A 23,522-nucleotide genomic window follows, 5' to 3' on the forward strand; every position below is an offset into this window, starting at 1 on the left:
ATGGGAGGGGGGCCTACAATTGCCTGATATATGGGGCTACAACTTGGCAGCACTATGGCGATACATTCGAGATTGGGTATGGGGAACATCACAGTCTGATGAACCAGGTGAGCAACGTGGACTCTATTTCTATACTATATAGAAAGCTAATGAACGTTAAATTGGAAGGGGTTGCGCAGACGGTCTTTAAAGAATGGGAGAAACAGGTAACCGATGACAAACTTATCTTTAAAATACGTGAGGGGATGGATAAGATAAGGTGTGCCATTAGCAGCGAGCATTGGAGAGAAACACACTTCAGAATAATACATAGGGCAACTTATGCCTATAACTTATCCTATGACAATGCGCCTGCGCATTACTTGAGACACTGCCCCAAATGTGATATGTTTAAAGCTGATCTTTTACACAGGATTTGGGGATGTAGTAAGCTGAGAATGTACTGGGAACAAATTTGTTCATATGTCAAAGATACTTGGAAGATTGAAGTTAAAGATGTACCCCAACAATGTGTGTTCCAATTCATTCCTAGGGACCAGGAAGATGCTGACTCGCCCATAGTGGGCACCAAGGGGCCACATGTGCTATTGCTGGCGGCAAAAAAATGCATACTGAGGAAATGGTTACAGCCCCAGCTGCCCACTCTGGATGAAGTCATTGGCACAGTAAAAGTACTCATGTACATGGATAGATTGGAGGCGGAACGTAACAAGGAATCATCCATACAGTCCTTTATCAATAAGTGGAGACCATTTATTGATAGGTCACTCACCTTATATGAGAAAAAAGAGGTTATGAAACCATTTGTAGACACATCATGGTACATGAAAGCTAGAGTAGCAGGTAGCTTGGGAGATCTACTGGTCTAATCTGAGGTGTTTTAGCTTATCTGTAGTTCTAAGGTTTACACTGTTTAATGGGAATGGGAAAATGGAAGTCAAGTATAACAAAACTACTCGTCTTTATGCTTGAGATCTTTTAGAATTACATTGTAGAGATTCCAACGTATGCAGGATGTTACAGATCTTGACTTGACTTGTTCTTTCTATTTTTTTCTTCTGGAGGGAGGGAGGGGGGGGGTGAGGGTTTAAAAATAAAAAAAGTGATGTAGGCATAATCTTCTTCAACATGCATTGCTTTATGTTAAATTGTCATTCTATTGCTTTTTTTGAAACCTATTTAGATGCAATGTACTGACCACTGTATGTGATACATTAATGTCTGTACAATATTGCCAAATGCCAGATCTTAATAAAATTTTGTTTTAAAAAAAAAAAAAAGATTTGCCACAGGGTGCAAGGGTAGGCTAATAACCTTAGAATAAGGCTTTTTGATAAATGGTGGTATTTGGGGAAAGTGATATAGCCGTAACATCTGTGAGGCAGAATATATTTATATGTGAAACCCCCCTTTAAGGGTGGGGATCGGGAACGCATAATACATAATAGAGAACCATATTAGATATTTCATAAGAACATCAGAGTGCCCCATGACATGAATCTCAGGAGAGGCATAATGCTCTGTTATTAATATGAACAAACTGAATGTGAAACTATCATCCCCACTATATATATATATATATATATATATATATATATATATATATATATATATATAGTGGTAAGGTGAACAGAAAAGTGTATGTTAAAGTCCTGGAAGGGGTGTATATCCCACCCAGCTTCCTCAACTGGGTGAGGTAAATAAAATCCAGAAGGTTAAATGGTCTCAGCAATGTGTAGGTTGTTGAGACAGTTTTGTTAAGTTTATGGGCTGGATTTTATTGGACTGGGAGAAGGTAGGATTGGTAGAGGGACCTCCCCAGTGCACCCCATTCCGGGACAGGTTTTCCCCTAGTGTGAGGGATCCCCAGCTGAAGCCAGTTGGGATCGTCAAGGGGAAATAAAGCACAGTCCAGGCTGTCAGTCTGGGGAGAGTGAGGCCTGGAGAAAGTCTGGGAAGCTGTCTGCCCTGCTGGCTAGAGAAGCAAGAGTTCTTTGTGTGAACTGTGCTCAATAGGTGAGTTAGGAACTTCACTGTATTAGCCAGAGCCCAGGCGGACAGGTGTTTATTTTGGTTTATGTTCTGTGGTGCTGGACCTTCAGCTTTCCCAGTGAATTATAACTGGGGTGCCTGTATTGCTGGAGTGTGATAAATAAAGCAACATTTGGACTTTAACCCTGTGGTCTGCAAGAGAATCTGTCATCGCCGCCCTACCTGAGTGTAACCCCTTACTATATATATATACACTGCTCAAAAAAATAAAGGGAACACTTAAACAACACAATGTAACTCCAAGTCAATCACACTTCTGTGAAATCAAACTGTCCACTTAGGAAGCAACACTGAGTGACAATCAATTTCACATGCTGTTGTGCAAATGGGATAGACAACAGGTGGAAATTATAGGCAATTAGCAAGACACCCCCAATCAAGGAATGGTTCTGCAGGTGGTGATCACAGACCACTTCTCAGTTCCTATGCTTCCTGGCTGATGTTTTGGTCACTTTTGAATGCTGGCGGTGCTTTCACTCTAGTGGTAGCATGAGACGGAGTCTACAACCCACACAAGTGGCTCAGGTAGTGCAGCTTATCCAGGATGGCACATCAATGCGAGCTGTGGCAAGAAGGTTTGCTGTGTCTGTCAGCGTAGTGTCCAGAGCATGGAGGCGCTACCAGGAGACAGGCCAGTACATCAGGAGACGTGGAGGAGGCCGTAGGAGGGCAACAACCCAGCAGCAGGACCGCTACCTCCGCCTTTGTGCAAGGAGGAACAGGAGGAGCGCTGCCAGAGCCCTGCCAAATGAAGTCCAGCAGGCCACAAATGTGCATGTGTCTGCTCAAACGGTCAGAAACAGACTCCATGAGGGTGATATGAGGGCCCGACGTCAACAGGTGGGGGTTGTGCTTACAGCCCAACACCGTGCAGGACGTTTGGCATTTGCCAGAGAACACCAAGATTGGCAAATTCGCCACTAAGGCCTGTGCTCTTCACAGATGAAAGCAGGTTCACACTGAGCACATGTGACAGACGTGACAGAGTCTGGAGACGCCGTGGAGAACGTTCTGCTGCCTGCAACATCCTCCAGCAATGCCAGCATGACCGTTTTGGCATTGGGTCAGTAATGGTGTGGGGTGGCATTTCTTTGGAGGGCCGCACAGCCCTCCATGTGCTCGCCAGAGGTAGCCTGACTGCCATTAGGTACCGAGATGAGATCCTCAGACCCCCTGTGAGACCATATGCTGGTGCGGTTGGCCCTGGGTTCCTCCTAATGCAAGACAATGCTAGACCTCATGTGGCTGGAGTGTGTCAGCAGTTCCTGCAAGACGAAGGCATTGATGCTATGGACTGGCCCGCCCGTTCCCCAGACCTGAATCCAATTGAGCACATCTGGGACATCATGTCTCGCTCTATCCACCAACATCACGTTGCACCACAGACTGTCCAGGAGTTGGCAGATGCTTTAGTCCAGGTCTGGGAGGAGATCCCTCAGGAGACCATCCGCCACCTCATCAGGAGCATGCACAGGCGTTGTAGGGAGGTCATACAGGCACGTGGAGGCCACACACACTACTGAGCCTCATTTTGACTTGTTTTAAGGACATTACATCAAAGTTGGATCAGCCTGTAGTGTGTTTTTCCACTTTAGTTTTGAGTGTGACTCCAAATCCAGACCTCCATTGGTTAAAAATTTGATTTCCATTTTTTTATTTTTGTGTGATTTTGTTGTCAGCACATTCAACTATGTAAAGAACAAAGTATTTCAGAAGAATATTTAATTAACTCAGATCTAGGATGTGTTATTTTTGTGTTCCCTTTATTTTTTTGAGCAGTGTATATATGTATATATATATATATATATATATATATATATATATATATATACGCATGTGTAGTCCTATATTGTGAGGCTTTCTTGTTAGGTATTGTTTCTATTTTCCGGTATTGAGATCCGTCATGGGGTCTCAATATGGAAAAAATAATAATGCTTCCGCTTTGTCCCCATTCATTGTCAATGGGGACAAAACGTAACTGAACAGAACGGAATGCTCCAAATTGCATTCCGTACCGTTTGGTTGCGTTCCCATACCGAAGAGCAAACTGCAGCAAGCTGCGGTTTTCTTTCTGTCATGGAATGCAGAGCAACACGTCTGAGCAACACGTCCCCACTGACTTGCATTGTGTGTCATGCCGGATCTGTTTAACTCTGACACTATAGAAAATGGATCCGTCCCCCCATTGACTTTCAATGGAGTTCATGACAGATCCGCCTTGGGTATGTTACAGATAATACAACCGGATCTGTTCATAACGGGTGCAGATAGTTGTATTATCAGTAACTGAAGCGTTTTTGCTGAACCCTGCCGTATACAGCAAAAACGCTAGTGTGAAAGTAGCCTTAACTTTGCAAACTCATATTTGAAACAATAGGGGGAGATTTATTATTAGTGTTGTATTTTGCCCCGCCATTTATATTGTGTGCCATATTTATGAATATTGTGTTCTTTGTTAAATGTTTTGCAACTTGTGAATGATGCGGATAAGGTGTAAATGTTAATTGTGCCCAAATTTTGAAGATTTGTTGTGGTCTAAGGCAGTCTGTACACAAGATCCAACATAAATTATAATGATACTGCGCTCTGGGACTATGATCGTTTTTTATATATATTTACTAGAGATAATCTGTATTAGTTGCACATAGATAAATACCAATCTGTAGACGTCTATTTAACTCGAACAGTGTACCTGTGGTATAGATCCTTGCTTCTACTTTGGTGCTCAAAGCGGTGGTTTGTCTTCCTGCGGTCAGGGATTGTCGATTTTGCTGATGCCGATCGTCGAATCACCGATGCTGGAGTTCGCGATGTAAAATAGTCAGAGTTCCATATGGTTTGGCGTGCTGCTTCGCGCCCCGACCGGTGGCACGTTGCTGAAGCAGGTAGGGATTGGACAAAGTTTTTGCGCTCACTAGGAGCAGCAAGTGACGTCACTACCGTGGTCGTCAGTGACCACAGGTGCCAGGGGTGTCTTCCCCAACACGTTTCGAACAGACGCTGTTCTTCCTCAGGGAGTGTTACATGGCTACTAACGCTCTCTCTATTTATGCGCTCATGTCAACCCCTTCTATGCCAATGTCATACGGATCTATTGCTGACCTTCATTCAGAAGCAAACACCTCTATTTCAGCATTTAAGCCATTGGGCATTAAAGTGTCCATGTTAAATATCCATTTCGCCTCTATCTTGGACATTTCTTTGATGTACTCACCCCCCCCCCCCTTCTGTTTTTGTGTATTAGTTCCACCCCACAGAATTTTGAACCCACAAAACTTCCTCCATGTTTCATATTGTAATGACGGGACAGTGGGTGGCCTTCATACTTTCTATCTATATTATATATGTGTTCCCCCTATCCTTTTATTCAGGGGTCTTTTAGTGCGGCCCACATATATCTTTTTTTCTTCCCATTTTTTCTTTTTCTTTTTCTCTTTTACGTTTATGCCCGTACATTTGCTTGTAGAGGCAATCATGTTGCCTATGTTTTGTGCCTTCCGGAACACGAATTTAGGGTCTTTGGGGATCATTTCACCTATGATTTTATCCTCTTTGAGGGTGTCCCAATGTTTTTTTATAATTTTTTTTAAAACATGGTACTTGGTTGCTGTATGGTGTAATGATGGGCGGGATTATTATTTCAGTTTCATTCTCCATTGTTTTTCCTTTATTTTGTCTTCCCTTTAGTAGGGTCTGTCTTTTTATTTGGTTTATTTCTAATTTTGTTTTATCATAACCCTTATATTCAAATATTTTCTGTAAAATCTCCGCCTCCCTTTTGTATTCCTTTATTTCTGTGCAATTTCTTCTGAGTCTCATAAATTGACTCCGTGGAATGTTTTCCAGCCATCTAGGGAGATAGCAACTTTCCATTCTTTTGTCGCTCAAGATGTTATTGGCTTCCTCTTTATAGTCTTTGATGTTCATTATGACTATGCCCCCCGCCTACAAAAAATGGACTCAGAAAAAATTGCACAGAAATAAAGGAATACGAAAGGGAGGCAGAGATTTTACAGAAAAAAATTGAATATAAGGGTTATGATAAAACAAAATTAGTACAACAAAAATGAGAAATAAACCAAATAAACAGACAGACCCTACTAAAGGAAAAACAAAATAAAGGAAAAACAATGGAGAATGAAATTGAAATAACAATCCCGTCCATCATTACACCATATAGCAACCAAGTACCATGTTTTAAAAAAATTATAAAAAAACATTGGGACACTCTCAAAGAGGATAACATCATAGGTGAAATGATCCCCAAAGACCCTAAATTAGTGTTCTGGAAGGCACAAAACATAGGCAACATGATTGCCTCCACAAGCAAATGTACTGGCATAAACGTAAAAGAGAAAAAGAAAAAATGGGAAGAAAGGGGAGGCTTCTATCTGTGTAAAAGGTGCAGAGGATGTAAAACATCTCAACATAAAGAAATTAAAACACAAATAAGTAATATGGAGTCAAAATATAAGCAAACCATAAAAAATTTCATAACCTGCAACAGTAAGGGAGTCATATATACAATAACATGCCACTGTAAAAAGATATATGTGGGCCGCACTAAAAGACCCCTGAAGAAAAGGATAGGGGAACACATATAATATAAATAGAAAGTATGAAGGCCACCCACTGTCCCGTCATTACAATATGAAACATGGAGGAAGTTTTGTGGGTTCAAAATTCTGTGGGGTGGAACTAATACACAAAAACAGAAGGGGGGTGACTACATCAAAGAAATGTCCAAGATAGAGGCGAAATGGATATTTAACATGGAAACTTTAATGCCCAATGGCTTAAATAGAGGTGTTTGCTTTTGAATGAAGGTCAGCAATAGATCCATATGACATTGGCATAGAAGGGGTTAACATTCCGGGAGTTGGACATGAGCGCATAAATAGAGCGTTAGTAGCCATGTAACACTCCCTGAGGAAGAACAGCGTCTGTTCGAAACGCGTTGGAGAAGACACCCCTGGCACCTGTGGTCACTGACGACCACGGTAGTGACGTCACTCGCTGCTCCTAGTGAGCACAAAAACTTTGTCCAATCCCTACCTGCTTCAGCATCGCGCCACCGGCCGGGGCGCGAAGCAGCATGCCAAACCATATGGAACTCTGACTATTTTACATCGTGAACTCCAGCATCGGTGATTCGACGATCGGCATCAGCAAAATCGACAATCCCTGACCGCAGGAAGACAAACCACCGCTTTGAGCACCAAAGAACAAGCAAGAATCTATAAGACAGGTACACTGTTCGAGTTAAACAGACGTCTACAGATTGGTATTTATCTATGTGCTATGTGCAACTAATACAGATTTAGGCCACATGCACACGACCGTTGTTGGGTTCCGTGTCCGTTGTTCCGTTTTCCGTGATTTTCTGCGGACCCATTGACTTTCAATGGGTCTGTTGAAAACTCGGAAAATGCACCGTTTGTCATCCGCGTCCGTGTTTCCAGTCCGTCAAAAAAATAGGACCTGTCCTATTTTTTTCACAGACAACGGTTCGCGGACCTATTAAAGTCAATGGGTCCGTGAAAAAACACGGAGGCACACAAGATTGTGATCCGTGTCCGTTTTTTTCCTATAATTTTCAAGGCAAACTTGACTTAGATTTTTTTTTTCACTTTTCATGTCTGGTGATCCTCCAAAAATCAAGGAAGACACACGGGAAAAAAAACGGAAACGGATCACGGAACAACGGAACCCCGTTTTGCGGACCGTGAAAAATTACTGTCGTGTGCACGAGGCCTATCTCTGTAGTAATATACAGTACAGACCAAAAGTTTGGACACCTCATTCAAAGAGTTTTCTTTATTTTCATGACTATGAAAATTGTAGATTCACATGAAAGGCATCAAAGCTATGAATTAACACATGTGGAATTATATACATAACAAACAAGTGTGAAACAACAGAAAATGTCATATTCTAGGTTCTTCAAAGTAGCCACCTTTTGCTTTGATTACTGCTTTGCACACCCTTGGCATTCTCTTGATGAGCTTCAAGAGGTAGTCCCCTGAAATGGTTTTCACTTCACAGGTGTGCCCTGTCAGGTTTAATAAGCGGGATTTCTTGCCTTATAAATGGGGTTGGGACCATCAGTTGCGTTGAGGAGAAGTCAGGTGGATACACAGCTGATAGTCCTACTGAATAGACTGTTAGAATTTGTATTATGGCAAAAAAAAAGCAGCTAAGTAAAGAAAAACGATTGGCCATCATTACTTTAACCGCCTCCGGACCGCCTAACGCAGGATCGCGTTCCGGAGGCGGCAGCTCAGCGCAGAGTCAAGCATATATGCGTCATCTCGTGAGACGCAAGATTTCCTGTGAACGCGGGCACACAGGCGCGCGCGTTCACAGGATCGGAAGGTAAGCGAGTGGATCTCCAGCCTGCCAGCGGCGACCCCATATAGACTCCCTGATCACCCCCCTGTCATTGATCACCCCCCTGTAAGGCTCCATTCAGACGTCAGTATGTGTTTTACTGATCCACGGATACATGGATCGGATCCGCAAAACACATACGGACGTCTGAATGGAGCCTTACAGTGGGGTAATCACCCCATATAGACTCCCTGATCCCCCCCTGTCATTGATCACCCCCCTGTCATTGATCACCCACCTGTAAGGCTCCATTTAGACGTCCGTATGTGTTTTACGGATCCACGGATCCATGTATCCGTGGATCTGTAAAAAACATACGGACGTCTGATCACCCCCCTGTAAGGCTCCATTCAGACATTTTTTTGGCCCAAGTTAGCGGAAATTATTTTATTTTTTCTTACAAAGTCTCATATTCCACTAACTTGTGTAAAAAAAAAAAAATCTCACATGAACTCACCATACCCCTCACGGAATCCAAATGCGTAAATTTTTTTAGACAGACTTCTTCTCACGCTTTAGGGCCCCTAAAATGCCAGGGCAGTATAAATACCCCACATGTGACCTCATTTCGGAAAGAAGACACCCCAAGGTATTCCGTGAGGGGCATATTGAGTCCATGAAAGATTGAAATTTTTGTCCCAAATTAGCGGAAAGGGAGACTTTGTGAGAAAAAACAAAAAAAAATCAATTTCCGCTAACTTGTGCCAAAAAAAAAATGATTTCTATGAACTCGCCATGCCCCTCATTGAATACCTTGGGGTGTCTTCTTTCCAAAATGGGGTCACATGTGGGGTATTTATACTGCCCTGGCATTTTAGTGGCCCTAAAGCGTGAGAAGAAGTCTGGCATCCAAATGTCTAAAAATGCCCTCATAAAAGGAATGTGGGCCCCTTTGCGCATCTAGGCTGCAAAAAAGTCACATCTGGTATCGCCGTACTCAGGAGAAGTTGGTCAATGTGTTTTGGGGTGTCATTTTACATATACCCATGCTGGGTGAGATAAATATCTCGGCAAAAGACAACTTTTCTCTTTTTTTTTTTTTATACAAAGTTGGCATTTGACCGAGATATTTATCTCACCCAGCATGGGTATATGTAAAATGACACCCCAAAACACATTGCCCAACTTCTCCTGAGTACGGCGATACCAGATGTGTGACACTTTTTTGCAGCCTAGGTGGGCAAAGGGGCCCACATTCCAAAGAGCACCTTTCGGATTTCACCAGCCATTTTTTACAGATTTTGATTTCAAACTACTTCTCACGCATTCGGGCCCCTAAAATGCCAGGGCAGTATAACTACCCCACAAGTGACCCCATTTTGGAAAGAAGACACCCCCAGGTATTTCGTGATGGGCATAGTGAGTTCATGGAACTTTTTATTTTTTGTCACAAGTTAGTGGAATATGAGACTTTGTAAGGAAAAAAAGAAATCATTTTCCGCTAACTTGTGACAAAAAATAAAAAGTCCTATGAACTCACTATGCCCATCAGCGAATACCTTAGGGTGTCTACTTTCCGAAATGGGGTCATTTGTGGGGTTTTTCTACTGTCTGGGCATTGTAGAGCCTCAGGAAACATAACAGGTGCTCAGAAAGTCAGAGCTGCTTCAAAAAGCGGAAATTCAAATTTTTGTACCATAGTTTGTAAACGCTATAACTTTTACCCAAACCATTATTTTTTTGGCCTGGTCATTAAGGGTGTTTAAGCTATGGGGGCTGAGGTGGTTAATAAATGAAGGTCAGTCAGTCAGCCGAAAAATTGGGAAAACTTTGAAAGTAAGGGCTATTTGACCATGAAGGAGAGTGATGGGGTGCTGCGCCAGATGACCTGGCCTCCACAGTCACCGGACCTGAACCCAATCGAGATGGTTTGGGGTGAGCTGGAACGCAGAGTGAAGGCAAAAGGGCCAACAAGTGCTAAGCATCTCTGGGAACTCCTTCAAGACTGTTGGAAGACCATTTCAGGGGACTACCTCTTGAAGCCCATCAAGAGAATGCCAAGAGTGTGCAAAGCAGTAATAAAAGCAAAAGGTGGCTACTTTGAAGAACCTAGACTATGACATATTTTCAGTTGTTTCACACTTGTTTGTTATGTATATAATTCCACATGTGTTAAATTCATAGTTTTGATGCCTTCATAGTCATGAAAATAAAGAAAATTCTTTGAATGAGAAGGTGTGTCCAAACTTTTGGTCTGTACTGTATAAATATATATATATATATATATATATATATAAAAAATTATAAAAAACACGATCATAGTCCCAGATCGCAGTATCATTCTAATTTATAACAGTACTTTTTTCCTGCGGCAGATCTTGCGGTTCTGCTGCCACAGTATAGTGCACACACGGAGCGCCTTTGAAGCAACCTTAACAAAAAGATCCAACATACTGCACTATGTGGCGGTTGAGTGACATAATGCACCACAGAGATGCCCACACAGATATGAAGTTATATGCAACACAATAGACCACTATACTTACATTTCTTTATACCACCTTGAAGCTGGCATAATTTAGACCGAACAACTTGTCCAAATAAAGATATATCCAGAATCACACACATCATAATTATAACACTTTAAGGCACAGCACGTTAATACAGTATATGCCATCCAAGGGACATGATTCAGGGAAACTGGCGCAATTGCCAAGGGATGCTAGGTGCTAGTACTATATTAAATCTGCCCCAAAGTGTATCATTACGGCCTCATGCACACGACCGTTGTGTGCATCCGCGGCCGTTGTTCCGTTCTTTTTTGCGGACCCATTGACTTTCAATGGGTCAGTGGAAAAATCGGAAAATGCACCGCTTGGATTCCGCGTCCGTGATCCGTTTTTTCCAGTCAGTGAAAAAAATATGACCTGTCCTATTTTTTTTTTTCACGGACAACGGTTCACGGACCCATTCAAGTCAATGGGTCTGTGAAAAATCACGGATGCACACAAGATAGTCATCCGAGTCCGTTTTTCCTATCATTTTCAATGCAAACTTGACTTAGTTTTTTTTTTTCACTTTTCATGTCCGTGGATCCTCCAAAAATCAAGTATGACCCACGGAAAAAAAAACTGTCACGGATGACGGAACAACGGAAATCCGTTTTGCGGACCGCAAAAAAAAACGGTTGTGTGCATGAGGCCTACTTGTCATACTTTTAACATGCTCGTGTTATGTTTATTTAATATTGGTTTTATACAACCAGATTTAACCCAAAGGAGCCACTTCTGAAAAGAGTTGGTTTATACAATAGACATTAACACGATCTTATCTATACATAGATCAGTGAAGCACACAGTTGAAAGCACCCAAACCCATCACACAACTGTACGCTTCACTTAAAAAAATACACTGCTCAAAAAAATAAAGGGAACACTTAAACAACACAATGTAACTCCAAATCAATCACACTTCTGTGAAATCAAACTGTCCACTTAGGAAGCAACACTGAGTGACAATCAATTTCACATGCTGTTGTGCAAATGGGATAGACAACAGGTAGAAATTATAGGCAATTAGCAAGACACCCCCAATAAAGGAGTGGTTCTGCAGGTGGTGACAACAGACCATTTCTTAGTTCCTATGCTTCCTGGCTGATGTTTTGGTCACCTTTTGAATGCTGGCGGTGATTTCACTCTAGTGGTAGCATGAGACGGAGTCTACAACCCACACAAGTGGCTCAGGTAGTGCAGCTTATCCAGGATGGCACATCAATGCGAGCTGTGGCAAGAAGGTTTGCTGTGTCTGTCAGCGTAGTGTCCAGAGCATGAAGGCGCTACCAGGAGACAGGCCAGTACATCAGGAGACGTGGAGGAGGCCGTAGGAGGGCAACAACCCAGCTGCAGGACCGCTACCTCCGCCTTTGTGCAAGGAGGAACAGGAGGAGCACTGCCAGAGCCCTGCAAAATGACCTCCAGCAGGCCACAAATGTGCATGTGTCTGCTCAAATGGTCAGAAACAGACTCCATGAGGGTGATATGAGGGACCGACGTCCACAGGTGGGGGTTGTGCTTACAGCCCAACACCGTGCAGGACGTTTGGCAAATTCACCACTGGTGACCTCTGCTCTTCACAGATGAAAGCAGGTTCACACTGAGCACATGTGACAGACGTGACAGAGTCTGGAGACGCCGTGGAGAACGTTCTGCTGCCTGCAACATCCTCCAGCATGACCGGTTTGGCATTGGGTCAGTAATGGTGTGGGGTGGCATTTCTTTGGAGGGCCGCACAGCCCTCCATGTGCTCGCCAGAGGTAGCCTGACTGCCATTAGGTACCGAGATGAGATCCTCAGACCCCTTGTGAGACCATATGCTGGTGCGGTTGGCCCTGGGTTCCTCCTAATGCAAGACAATGCTAGACCTCATGTGGCTGGAGTGTGTCAGCAGTTCCTGCAAGACGAAGGCATTGATGCTATGGACTGGCCCGCCCGTTCCCCAGACCTGAATCAAATTGAGCACATCTGGGACATCATGTCTCGCTCTATCCACCAACGTCACGTTGCACCACAGACTGTCCAGGAGTTGGCAGATGCTTTAGTCCAGGTCTGGGAGGAGATCCCTCAGGAGACCGTCCGCCACCTCATCAGGAGCACGCACAGGCATTGTAGGGAGGTCATACAGGCACAGGCATTGTAGCGAGGTCACACACACTACTGAGCCTCATTTTGACTTGTTTTAAGGACATTACATCAAAGTTGGATCAGCCTGTAGTGTGTTTTTCGACTTTAATTTTGAGTGTGACTCCAAATCCAGACCTCCATTGGTTGAAAAATTTGAATTCCATTTTTTAATTTTTGTGTGATTTTGTTGTCAGCACATTCAACCATGTAAAGAACAAAGTATTTCAGAAGAATATTTAATTAATTCAGATCTAGGATGTGTTATTTTTGTATTTTAACGAACGCTGGTGTTACAGTGTAGTTCACTGTGACACGGGTTGCCATATGTACTCGCTTTAGCAGCTCTCTGGTGTACTGGCTGCAGTGGATTCCGTTTAGGCTGGTTGCTATGACCCATGTGTAGTTGCGGCAGCCTATGTGTGAACTGCTACTTGTGTACAGTCGTGGCCAAAAGTTTTGAGAATGACACAAATATTAGTTTTCACAAAGTTTGCTGCTAAACTGCTTTTAGATTTTTGTTTCAGTTGTTTCTGTGATGTAGTGAAATATAATTACACTCACTTCATATGTTTCAAAGGCTTTTATCGACAATTACATTACATTACATTTATGCAAAGAGTCACTATTTGCAGTGTTGGCCCTTCTTTTTCAGGACCTCTGCAATTCGACTGGGCATGCTCTCAATCAACTTCTGGGCCAATTCCTGACTGATAGCAACCCATTCTGTCATAATCACTTCTTGGAGTTTGTCAGAATTAGTGGGTTTTTGTTTGTTTACCCGCCTCTTGAGGATTGACCACAAGTTCTCAATGGGATTAAGATCTGGGGAGTTTCCAGGCCATGGACCCAAAATGTCAACGTTTTGGTCCCCAAGCCACTTAGTTATCACTTTAGCCTTATGGCACGGTGCTCCATCGTGCTGGAAAATGCATTGTTCTTCACCAAACTGTTGTTGGATTGTTGCAAGAAGTTGCTGTTGGAGGGTGTTTTGGTACCATTCTTTATTCATGGCTGTGTTTTTGGGCAAAATTGTGAGTGAGCCCACTCCCTTGGATGAGAAGCAACCCCACACATGAATGGTTTCAGGATGCTTTACTGTTGGCATGACACAGGACTGATGGTAGCGCTCACCTTTTCTTCTCCGGACAAGCCTTTTTCCAGATGCCCCAAACAATCGGAAAGAGGCTTCATCGGAGAATATGACTTTGCCTCAGTCCTCAGCAGTCCATTCACCAAACTTTCTGCAGAAGATCAATCTGTCCTGGATGTTTTTTTTGGAGAAAAGTGGCTTCTTTGCTGCCCTTCTTGACACCAGGCCATCTTCCAAAAGTCTTCGCCTCACTGTGCGTGCAGATGCGCTCACACCTGCCTGCTGCCATTCCTGAGCAAGCTCTGCACTGGTGGCACTCCGATCCCGCAGCTGAATCCTCTTTAGGAGACGATCCTCGCGCTTGCTGGACTTTCTTGGACGCCCTGAAGCCTTCTTAACAAGAATTGAACCTCTTTCCTTGAAGTTCTTGATGATCCTATAAATTGTTTATTGAGGTGCAATCTTAGTAGCCACAATAGCCTTGCCTGTGAAGCCATTTTTATGCAACGCAATGATGGCTGCACGGGTTTCTTTGCAGGTCACCGTGGTTAACAATGGAAGAACAATGATTTCAAGCATCACCCTCCTTTTAACATGTCAAGTCTGCCATTTTAACCCAATCAGCCTGACATAATGATCTCCAGCCTTGTGCTCTGAAATGATCTCAGCAGGTCCTTTAATGACAGCAATGAAATGCAGTGGAAAGTTTTTTTGGGGATTAAGTTAATTTTCATGGCAAAGAAGGACTATGCAATTCATCTGATCACTCTTCATAACATTCTGGAGTATATGCAAATTGCTATTATAAAAACTTAAGCAGCAACTTTTCCAATTTCCAATATTTATGTAATTCTCAACTTTTGGCCACGACTGTATACATGCTCCCCTTCAAGTTGTCTCGGTTCTGGTGGGGTTAATGGTCCGGCCTGGGTGTGTCTGCTAGGTGTCAGATGATCTCGTTATCCTGCTTTTTATATACCTGTGAGCTATGTGTTTGGGGTCAGTCTGTCTCCAGTTTTGCTGGGTGCACGATCTATGCAGATGACCTGGGGATATTCCATCTGTCCTGTCTGTGTGGTCACCAAGTGAGACATCAAGGTTACCTCTGCAGTGGTCTGTTCGCCCATAGACTAACTCTGCATGCGGATAAGGCATCTGGTAATCTGGTTCTGTGTGTTGTGGTGCAGCTGTCTGTTCGTCCATGGACTAACTCTGCATGGGGAACATGCATCTGCTAGTCCGGTTCTATGTTTGTGTGCAGCTATTTCTGTTCGCCCATGGACTAACTCTACATGGGGAACAGTCATTTGCTAGTCTCTGTCTATGGTGGATGGGCTCCTGGGTTCTCCTGAGGGAGGACATCTAGTCTATGTGTGAAACTCTGCCTGTAACTGCCATGTGTCATTCTGCATGGGGTCCAGGCTTTTGCGTGTCTGCCTGTTTGGGCAGCTCTGTCTGTGACCTCCATGTGTTGTAAAGTAATTAACACTGAAGAGGACAATATACTGCTACAGAGGGATCTGGATAGATTGGAGGCTTGGGCAGAGAAGTGGCAGATGCGGTTTAACACTGACAAATGTAAGGTTATGTACATGGGAAGGAATAATGCAAATCATCCGTACATACTAAATGGTAAAACCAACATAGAAAAAAGATAACTGTGGGGAGATCTAATTACTATGTATAAATATATCAGGGGTCAGTACAGAGATCTCTCCCATCATCTATTTATCCTCAGAACTGTGACGAGCGGACACCCTCTGTGTCTGGAGGAAAGAAGGTTTGTACACAAACATAGAAGAGGATTCTTTACGGTAAGAGCAGTGAGACTATGGAATTCTGCCTGAGGAGGTGGTGATGGTGAGTACAATAGAAGAATTCAAGAGGGGCTTGGATGAATTTCTGGAGTGTTATAATATTACAGGCTATAGCTACTATAGAGGGGTAGTTGATTGAGGGAGTTATTCTGATTGCCTTAAGTGGGGAAAATTGGCTTGTACCTCAGTTTTTTTGTTTTTTTTTGCCTTCTTCTAGATCAACTTGCAGGATAACAGGCCGAACTGGATGGACAAATGTCTTTTTTCGGCCTTATATACTATGTTCCGCATGGGGTCCAGGTCCGCATGTGGTCCAGGCATCTGCTTGTCTGCCTATGTGGGCAGCTCTGCCTGTTGCCGCCATGCATCTTTTCCGCATAGGGTCCAGGCATCTGCTTGTGTTCTGGTTCCTGTTGTCTTGTCTGAACTGAGTCCTGTGTGTTTTTTTTGGGTTCCAGTTCATGTGCCTGGGTTCCAGTCCTTGTTTGTGTGGACCTCTGGTGCTTGCACCACCAGTTTCTGCAGGTGGCCAAGTGCACCGGAACTATCCTTGAGGTGAGTCCAGTGAGCTCTCGGCTAAGTTAATCCCCACCATCGGGGGCTCCGTGAAGAAGGAGGCTCTCTGAGTCTCTGCCCTCTGGATTTGGTGCACTTGTCAAACTGGTGCACTTGGTCTATTGGTATTACCCGCCACTGGTCCCTTACCTGCTGGTCCAGTTTCCTGCTATGTGTTGATCTCTGTAAATAAAGTATTTATGTTGTTCTATGCCTTGTCTGATCGCTTGCTTTGGTGTGTATGCCTGAGAGATGTTCTAGGGGTCGGTAGGACCCTCTTTAGAACATGACAGCTGGACCATTTTGTCTACTGAATTAAAATGCCCTCTTTCCATTTCTGACATTTTATTTTTAGATCTATAAATAATATGGTTCTTTATAACTGTATAGATCGCTATAGTAAAAAACATCCGTACCTAATATAAAGGCAGCCACATAATTGGAGATCTGCCCCATTCCAACAATGAGGAAGAGAATGGTAAACATCTCCCAACTGATTGAGAATACTTGTATAATGCTGAAACCAGTTTGTACCGCCATTGTTCCAAAGAGAACCTTCTTTCTTCCAAAGCTGTAGAGAAGAAATACAGAATGAAATAAATCACTGGTCAATTCATGAAGTCTGTACATTCTCTGCAGCTACGTGCACTGTTATTTTAGCTACTGGCTTTTCCTGTAGGTTCACCAAACAGATTTAAATACTGTATGCATGATGCTACAAACCTACAGTATTTGCTACTGTACTGTTTAGTACATTCCTGCTTTAATTCCATATTTTGGATTTTTCTCCAATGTAAACTGTCAGGCAGTACAGAGAACTGTGCCCATGTGTCATTATTAAACCATTCTAGGCGTACATAATCATATATATATATATATATATATATATATATATATATATATATGTGTTCCACAATCGCTCAAAAATGCAACCATCGATTTCAACGAAACCTGGTATACACATCGCTTGCTACCTGGAAAGAAATCTTGTGGGGGTCTTACGCCACTACACAGCAGCTGCATGGAGTTTGTATGCTCCAACTGTTTTTGCTACACACATATTGCTCTGTAACTCAAAAACTCATCGATCAATTTCTACTAAACTTGGTACACATATCACTTACTATCTGGGAAAGAATACTGTGGAGGTAACATGCCGGTACACAATGAGTTTCTGTCTGTTTTTTATGCGCGACCAAACGACTGGACCGATCGATCTTCACCAAATTTGGAACACCAGTACATCAGGTGTTAGGGAAGGTTTTAGACCGGATCTCAGCTCTCTAGGACGTACTGTTCCTGATATTTTCCCCAAAAATTACCTGCATTAACCAATACAAGCCTGCAAATCTTTCTCTTCATATCCCAACTGCCATACACACAGTCACATGTCCCTCATCATCCAATAGAGGCTCGCAGTCCCTTAGTCGCCACATACACAGTTTTACTCCAGATTTCCATAACAACCAAGCCATTTTTCTTTACTGCTGTAGGTCAGCTTTAGGCTAGGGCTACACGACAATAAGTTGCACGACACATAGGGCACAACTACACTGCTATATGTGTCGAGCGACATTGATGTCGCACCAATGGCGAGTGACAATTTTTATAATGATAGTCTATGGTGTTGCACTAACCGAAATATATACCTCAACCATAGAATGAACCTCATTCAAGTATTGCCCTAGCCTTTGGCAGTAAAATACATATACTGTATATATAACCTACATAGAAAAATGCCAGACCGCTGGTACTAATTAATTCTTTATTACAAAATCACATTATAATTTAACAACATACATGATTAAAAGAATCAGTGCAGGAGATAAAAAAGCAACATCGCTGGAGGAGACATACAGTGGACGGAGTCCCTATCCTTAAACATGATTAATCAATTTGCATGCATAAAATCATACATTGTAGGAAACAGGACAATTACCCATACAGAGTCTCCTCCAGGTTGGCGCCATCCTGGAGGAGACTCTGTATGGGTAATTGTCCTGTTTCCTACAATGTATGATTTTATGCATGCAAATTGATTAATCATGTTTAAGGATAGGGACTCCGTCCACTGTATGTCTCCTCCAGCGATGTTGCTTTTTTATCTCCTGCACAGACCAGCGGTCTGGCATTTTTCTATGTAGGTTATATATGGTGTTGCACTGCGACATGTGACATGCTGCGACTGTGATGAGACAGTCACAGAAAAATCCATCTTGGATGGATTTTTTGCAACTGTCGTGTCACAGTCGCAGCATTTCACATGTCACGGTGCTACACCATAGACTATCATTATAAAAATTGTTGAGACAAAATGTTGTGCGACACATGTCGTCATGTAGACCTAGCATGAAAGGGGCAGGGCGCTGTGGAGGTCACTGTTAAAGGGGCAGACACTGTGGAGGTCACTGTTAAGGCAGCGGGATACTGTGGAGGTCACTGTTAAGGGGGCGGGCCCCTGAGGAGGTCACTGTCAAGGGAGTGGGGTGCTGTAAAACTCACTGTTAAAGGAGAGAACTGCTGTGAAGGTCAAAGTTAAGGGGATGGGCTGCTGTGGAGGTCCCATTTTAAAGTGGCGGGGCACTGTGGGGGGGGGTCAGTGCTGGGCAGGGTGCTGTAGAGGTCACTGTTATGGGGGATACTGTCGATATCTTTTAACGACACACACTAACATTAAATGAAATAGATGAAATATACCCGTGCAAAGCCAGGTCCTTCCGCTAGTATCCTATAAAACACTCCATGCTATTCACGTGGTATTTAGGCACATATCACAGAAAGTCCAAGAAAATTAATTTTAAGAAAAATTTTAACGTATATATTACACAGCCTGAAGGGAAATGGTCAGGAGCTTCATGCTACCTGAACCATAGGCTGCATGAAAACCTGACAGGCTCCATGGATTCAAACATACATGTTTCAGAGAAAACCGTTTAAGGCCTCATGCACACGACTGTTGCACAGCCATGCCCGTATTGTGGACTGCAATAGTTTTAAAGGGGTATTCCGGTTACCATATATATAACTTTTATGTTTTAGAGTAATTCATCATGAATAATTACCTAATATAATTTCAATTTCACATATTTACCGTTCATTAGTTATAAAAATTGTTTTCTTCCTCTGCTACCCACGGTTTCCTCATAAATTACCATGGCATTGTAGCTGGCCAGCTAAGACCTGTCGTAGGTTGCTAGTATAGCTTATATGTGTATACAGCTAGACCTGCCAATAGCCTTAATACAGTTCCTATGTTTATGTGTTAAAGACAAAAGCAGAATTCTTTACTGTGACATCATGTTTTGGATGTCATATAACTTATAGTTTTGTGTTCACAGAAGCAGAAAAAGATAATATGCCTTTTAAGATTCATTTTGTAATGAAAGGTAAGCTCAGTGACACAGCAGAAACAACAGAAAGCATAGTGTTAATCTGTTGTCTAGACCAATCACAGCCAGCTTCTCACACAGAAAGAGTTTTCACCAATCACAGCCAGCCTCACACAGAGCCTGTCTGGCAGGAGCTGCTAGAATCATTATTCACCAGAGACAGGAGCTGAAGAGACATTCACTCCAGTGAGAGCTGTGTTTTTATGGGAACAAGAGGCCAAAATATGTTGTTAAAACAGTTATATAATGTTCATATTGTTAGTGTGTGTTTAGAACTGTATACTGAACTAGATATAGATGAGTTTACTTACAGTTCCACCAATTACAACCATACCAGATCATACTCAACCAATCTGCAAATAGTCACTGCTAACTGCATACTGCAAGTGAACTATTAGTTAGACCTCAGATATACCAGAGAGATCATAAAGTGCTTAAATAACTTAAAGTGAGAGTACAGCTACTCAAGAGAGAAATATATCCACCATTTTATGTTGAATGACAAGATTGAATAGTTGAACCACCATCTTATACATACCGCCATTTTATGATACTTTATTCAACACGTGTTTTGTACATGGAATATCTGCTGCGGAGGCGGCAGTGTTATATATGAAGAAAAGTTGAAGTTAATAAAGAAGTTATTTGAAGCATTTGGTGTGCTCTTTAAACCTACTGTTTCCATAGAACGACACTAGAGGAATTAGAGTAATAGACAGTCTGGTTAGACTAAAAGTCAGAGATATCAAAATTCTTCTAATGCCACAGCGCAAAAGGCACTTCATAGTGCTGCACCTGCCACAGACATCGACTTGTAGTTCTGAGCCTTTGTTAGGTCGAACATGTTCAGTGTGTAGAGTAGAGGGGGTGTGACCAGACTGGAATATTCAGCAGCCAATCAGTAAACATCAGCACTCATGAACAAGCACAAACTCACAGCAGGGAAACTAGGGATTGTGGGTATTGTAGTTTTGTGAGGGAAGATCAGGCGCCATAATACTCTCTCACAGAGGAGCCAGACAAATGGATTGCAAGGTAAATTGAAACTCTGGTTATATGTATAGATATGGGTTCTGGTTGGGTCACAGCCTTAAAGGGTTTCTGTCACCTGAAAAATGGGTATTAAGCTGGCTGACATTAGCGATGTGCTAATGTCAACTGAACATAACTATATTAGTGCCATCTCACTGCCTGAAGCCTTTGAATGAACTTTAATAATATGCTAATTAGCCTCTACTAAATCAAAACCCAAAATTACAGTGGAGATTATAAGAGAATGTGAAATATGAGCAGCTATAATGAACAGATCCACACATACATGCATTCATATGAGACTGGAGAAGACAGCGGAAGAAAATAGTAACTCCTGCACTGTACATACAGTAGTCAGTCTATTTCTGCTCCTGATCCATAATCAGAACTTACTGTCATTACAGAAAAGCATGTGGCTAAACCTGGATACATTTGTGTAGTGATGCGTGCTGCTATTCCAAGTGCACACACTGCTATACTTCAAATCAATCTGTTTTCAGCATTAATGGCTTTATCTCGGCTAATCAGTAATCTGAGAAATGAGGAAGTAATATCAATGAGGGAAACCACCAAGGCTTTCTGAAAACTGGATTCATGACTGAAACATGTTGTGGCAAGCGCAGCACTATGAAGTGCCTTTTGCGCTGTGGCATTAGAAGAATTTTGATATCTCTGACTTTTAGTCTAACCAGACTGTCTATTACTCTGTAATTCCTCTAGCGCCGTTCTATGGAAACAGTAGGTTTAAAGAGCACACCAAATGCTTGAAATAACTTCTTTATTAACTTCAACTTTTCTTCATATATAACACTGTCGCCTCTGCAGCAGATAGCCCATGTACATAACACGTGTTGAAAAGATATCACAAAATAGCGGTATGCATAAGATGGTGGTTCAACTGTTCAATCTTGTCATTCAACATAAAATGATGGATATATTTCTCTCTTTAGTATCTGTACTCTCACTTTAAGTTATTTAAGCACTTTATGATCTCTCTGAGAGGTATATCTGAGGTCTAACTAATAGTTCTGCTTGCTGAACTTGGTTTGCAGTATACAATTGCTTATGATCTGGTATGAGCAGTTCGCAGTGTGTATGCAATTTGTATTTGCAATTGGTGGAACTATTTTGGCCTCTTGTTCCCATAAAAACACAGCTCTCAGTGGAGTGAATGTCTCTTCAGCTCCTGTCTCTGGTGAATAATAATTCTAGCAGCTCCTGCCAGGGGAATTCCCAGACAGGCTGTGTGAGAAGCTACCTGTGACTTATGCCCAGCAACAACAGATTAACACTATGCATTCTGTTGTTTCTGCTATGTCACTGAGCTTACCTTACATTGCAAAATGAATCTTAAAGGCATATTATCTTTTTCTGCTTCTGTGAACACAAACTATAACAGTTATATGACATCCAAAAAATGATGTCCCAGTAAATAACTCTGCTTTTGTCTTTAACACATACACATAGGAACTGTATTAAAGCTATTGGCAGGTCTAGCTGTATACACATATAAGCTATACTAGCAACCTAGGACAGGTCTTAGCTGGCCCGCTACACTCCCACCAAAATTATCTATAATTCTATGTTCTCAGTGGTAGGACTTGAACATGAATTTGAGGAATTTTCCATCCGGTTCTCGCCTCTCAAGTGTCTTTTATCACACTCAAGTAGAACTACTAACTTCTGTATAGGACGTTCCAACCTGAGTGGAGTAGTGAGACGTTTTCCTTTTTTGTAAAATTTTGAGTCTATTTGTAACAACACTCTTCTTACTAGTTTGTCTTCATCCTTTTGAACTTCTAGAACTTTGGCCAATTACCATTGACTTCTAGGTAAATCTTCTTTCACTACCACTGTCACCAACTTGGACATTTCTTCTGGGTGTTTGCCATTTACTTCTTAGCATAAGATTGGCCAAGTACTCTATCTATTTCAAAACTGTTCTGACAGATATTGAACTCTTCGCCATTTCCTTTTAGCATATACATCCTCTTTGGTGAACTTGCCAGGTGGTGGCTGTATGTAATCTGACTTAAGGTGAAGTAGATGGTTGGGAGTTAAAGGGTCCAAACTTGTTGGATCGTTGATGTTATCAACTGTAAGTGGATGACTGTTAACAATAGACATTACTTCATAGAATAGGGTCCTAAGTTAAGCATCATCTATTCTTCCGGCGTTCTTTTTCAACACTGAACTTAAAGGGTTTCTGTCACCCCGCAAAAATCATTTTTTTTTTTTTGGATAGTTAGATTCCTCATAGTGCGATATAGGAGAATATAATGCTCTTACTTACTTTCATGCGGCCGATTCTTTATAAAACGAACTTTTATAATATGTAAATGAGGGCTCTACCAGCAAGTAGGGCGTCTACTTGCTGGTAGCTGCTGCAGAAATCCGCCCCCTCGCCGTGTTGATTGACAGGGCTAGCCGTGATCTCCTCCTCCGGCCGGCCCTGTCAGTAATTCAAAAATCGCGCGCCTCGCGTCATTCGGCGCAGGCGCTCTGAGATGAGGAGGCTCGTATCCTCAGCACTCCCTCAGTGCGCCTGCGCCGATGACATCACCGAAAGAGAAGACGT

At 42.5% G+C, this 23,522-nt stretch overlaps 1 protein-coding gene across 1 annotated transcript in view; it reads right to left on the bottom strand.

Moving 5' to 3' along the window:
- The window catches only part of LOC120977268 (solute carrier family 22 member 5-like), a 402,654-nt gene that overhangs the window by 228,806 nt on the left and 150,326 nt on the right, over nucleotides 1-23,522 (bottom strand). The window contains exon 3 of the mRNA XM_040405119.1: nucleotides 16,940-17,094. Within this exon, the coding sequence (XP_040261053.1) occupies nucleotides 16,940-17,094 (155 nt within the window). The remainder of the gene's footprint in view (nucleotides 1-16,939; nucleotides 17,095-23,522) is intronic.

The sequence above is a fragment of the Bufo bufo genome, chromosome 1, assembly GCF_905171765.1.
Source record: "Bufo bufo chromosome 1, aBufBuf1.1, whole genome shotgun sequence".
Classification (NCBI taxonomy): Eukaryota; Metazoa; Chordata; class Amphibia; order Anura; family Bufonidae; genus Bufo; species Bufo bufo.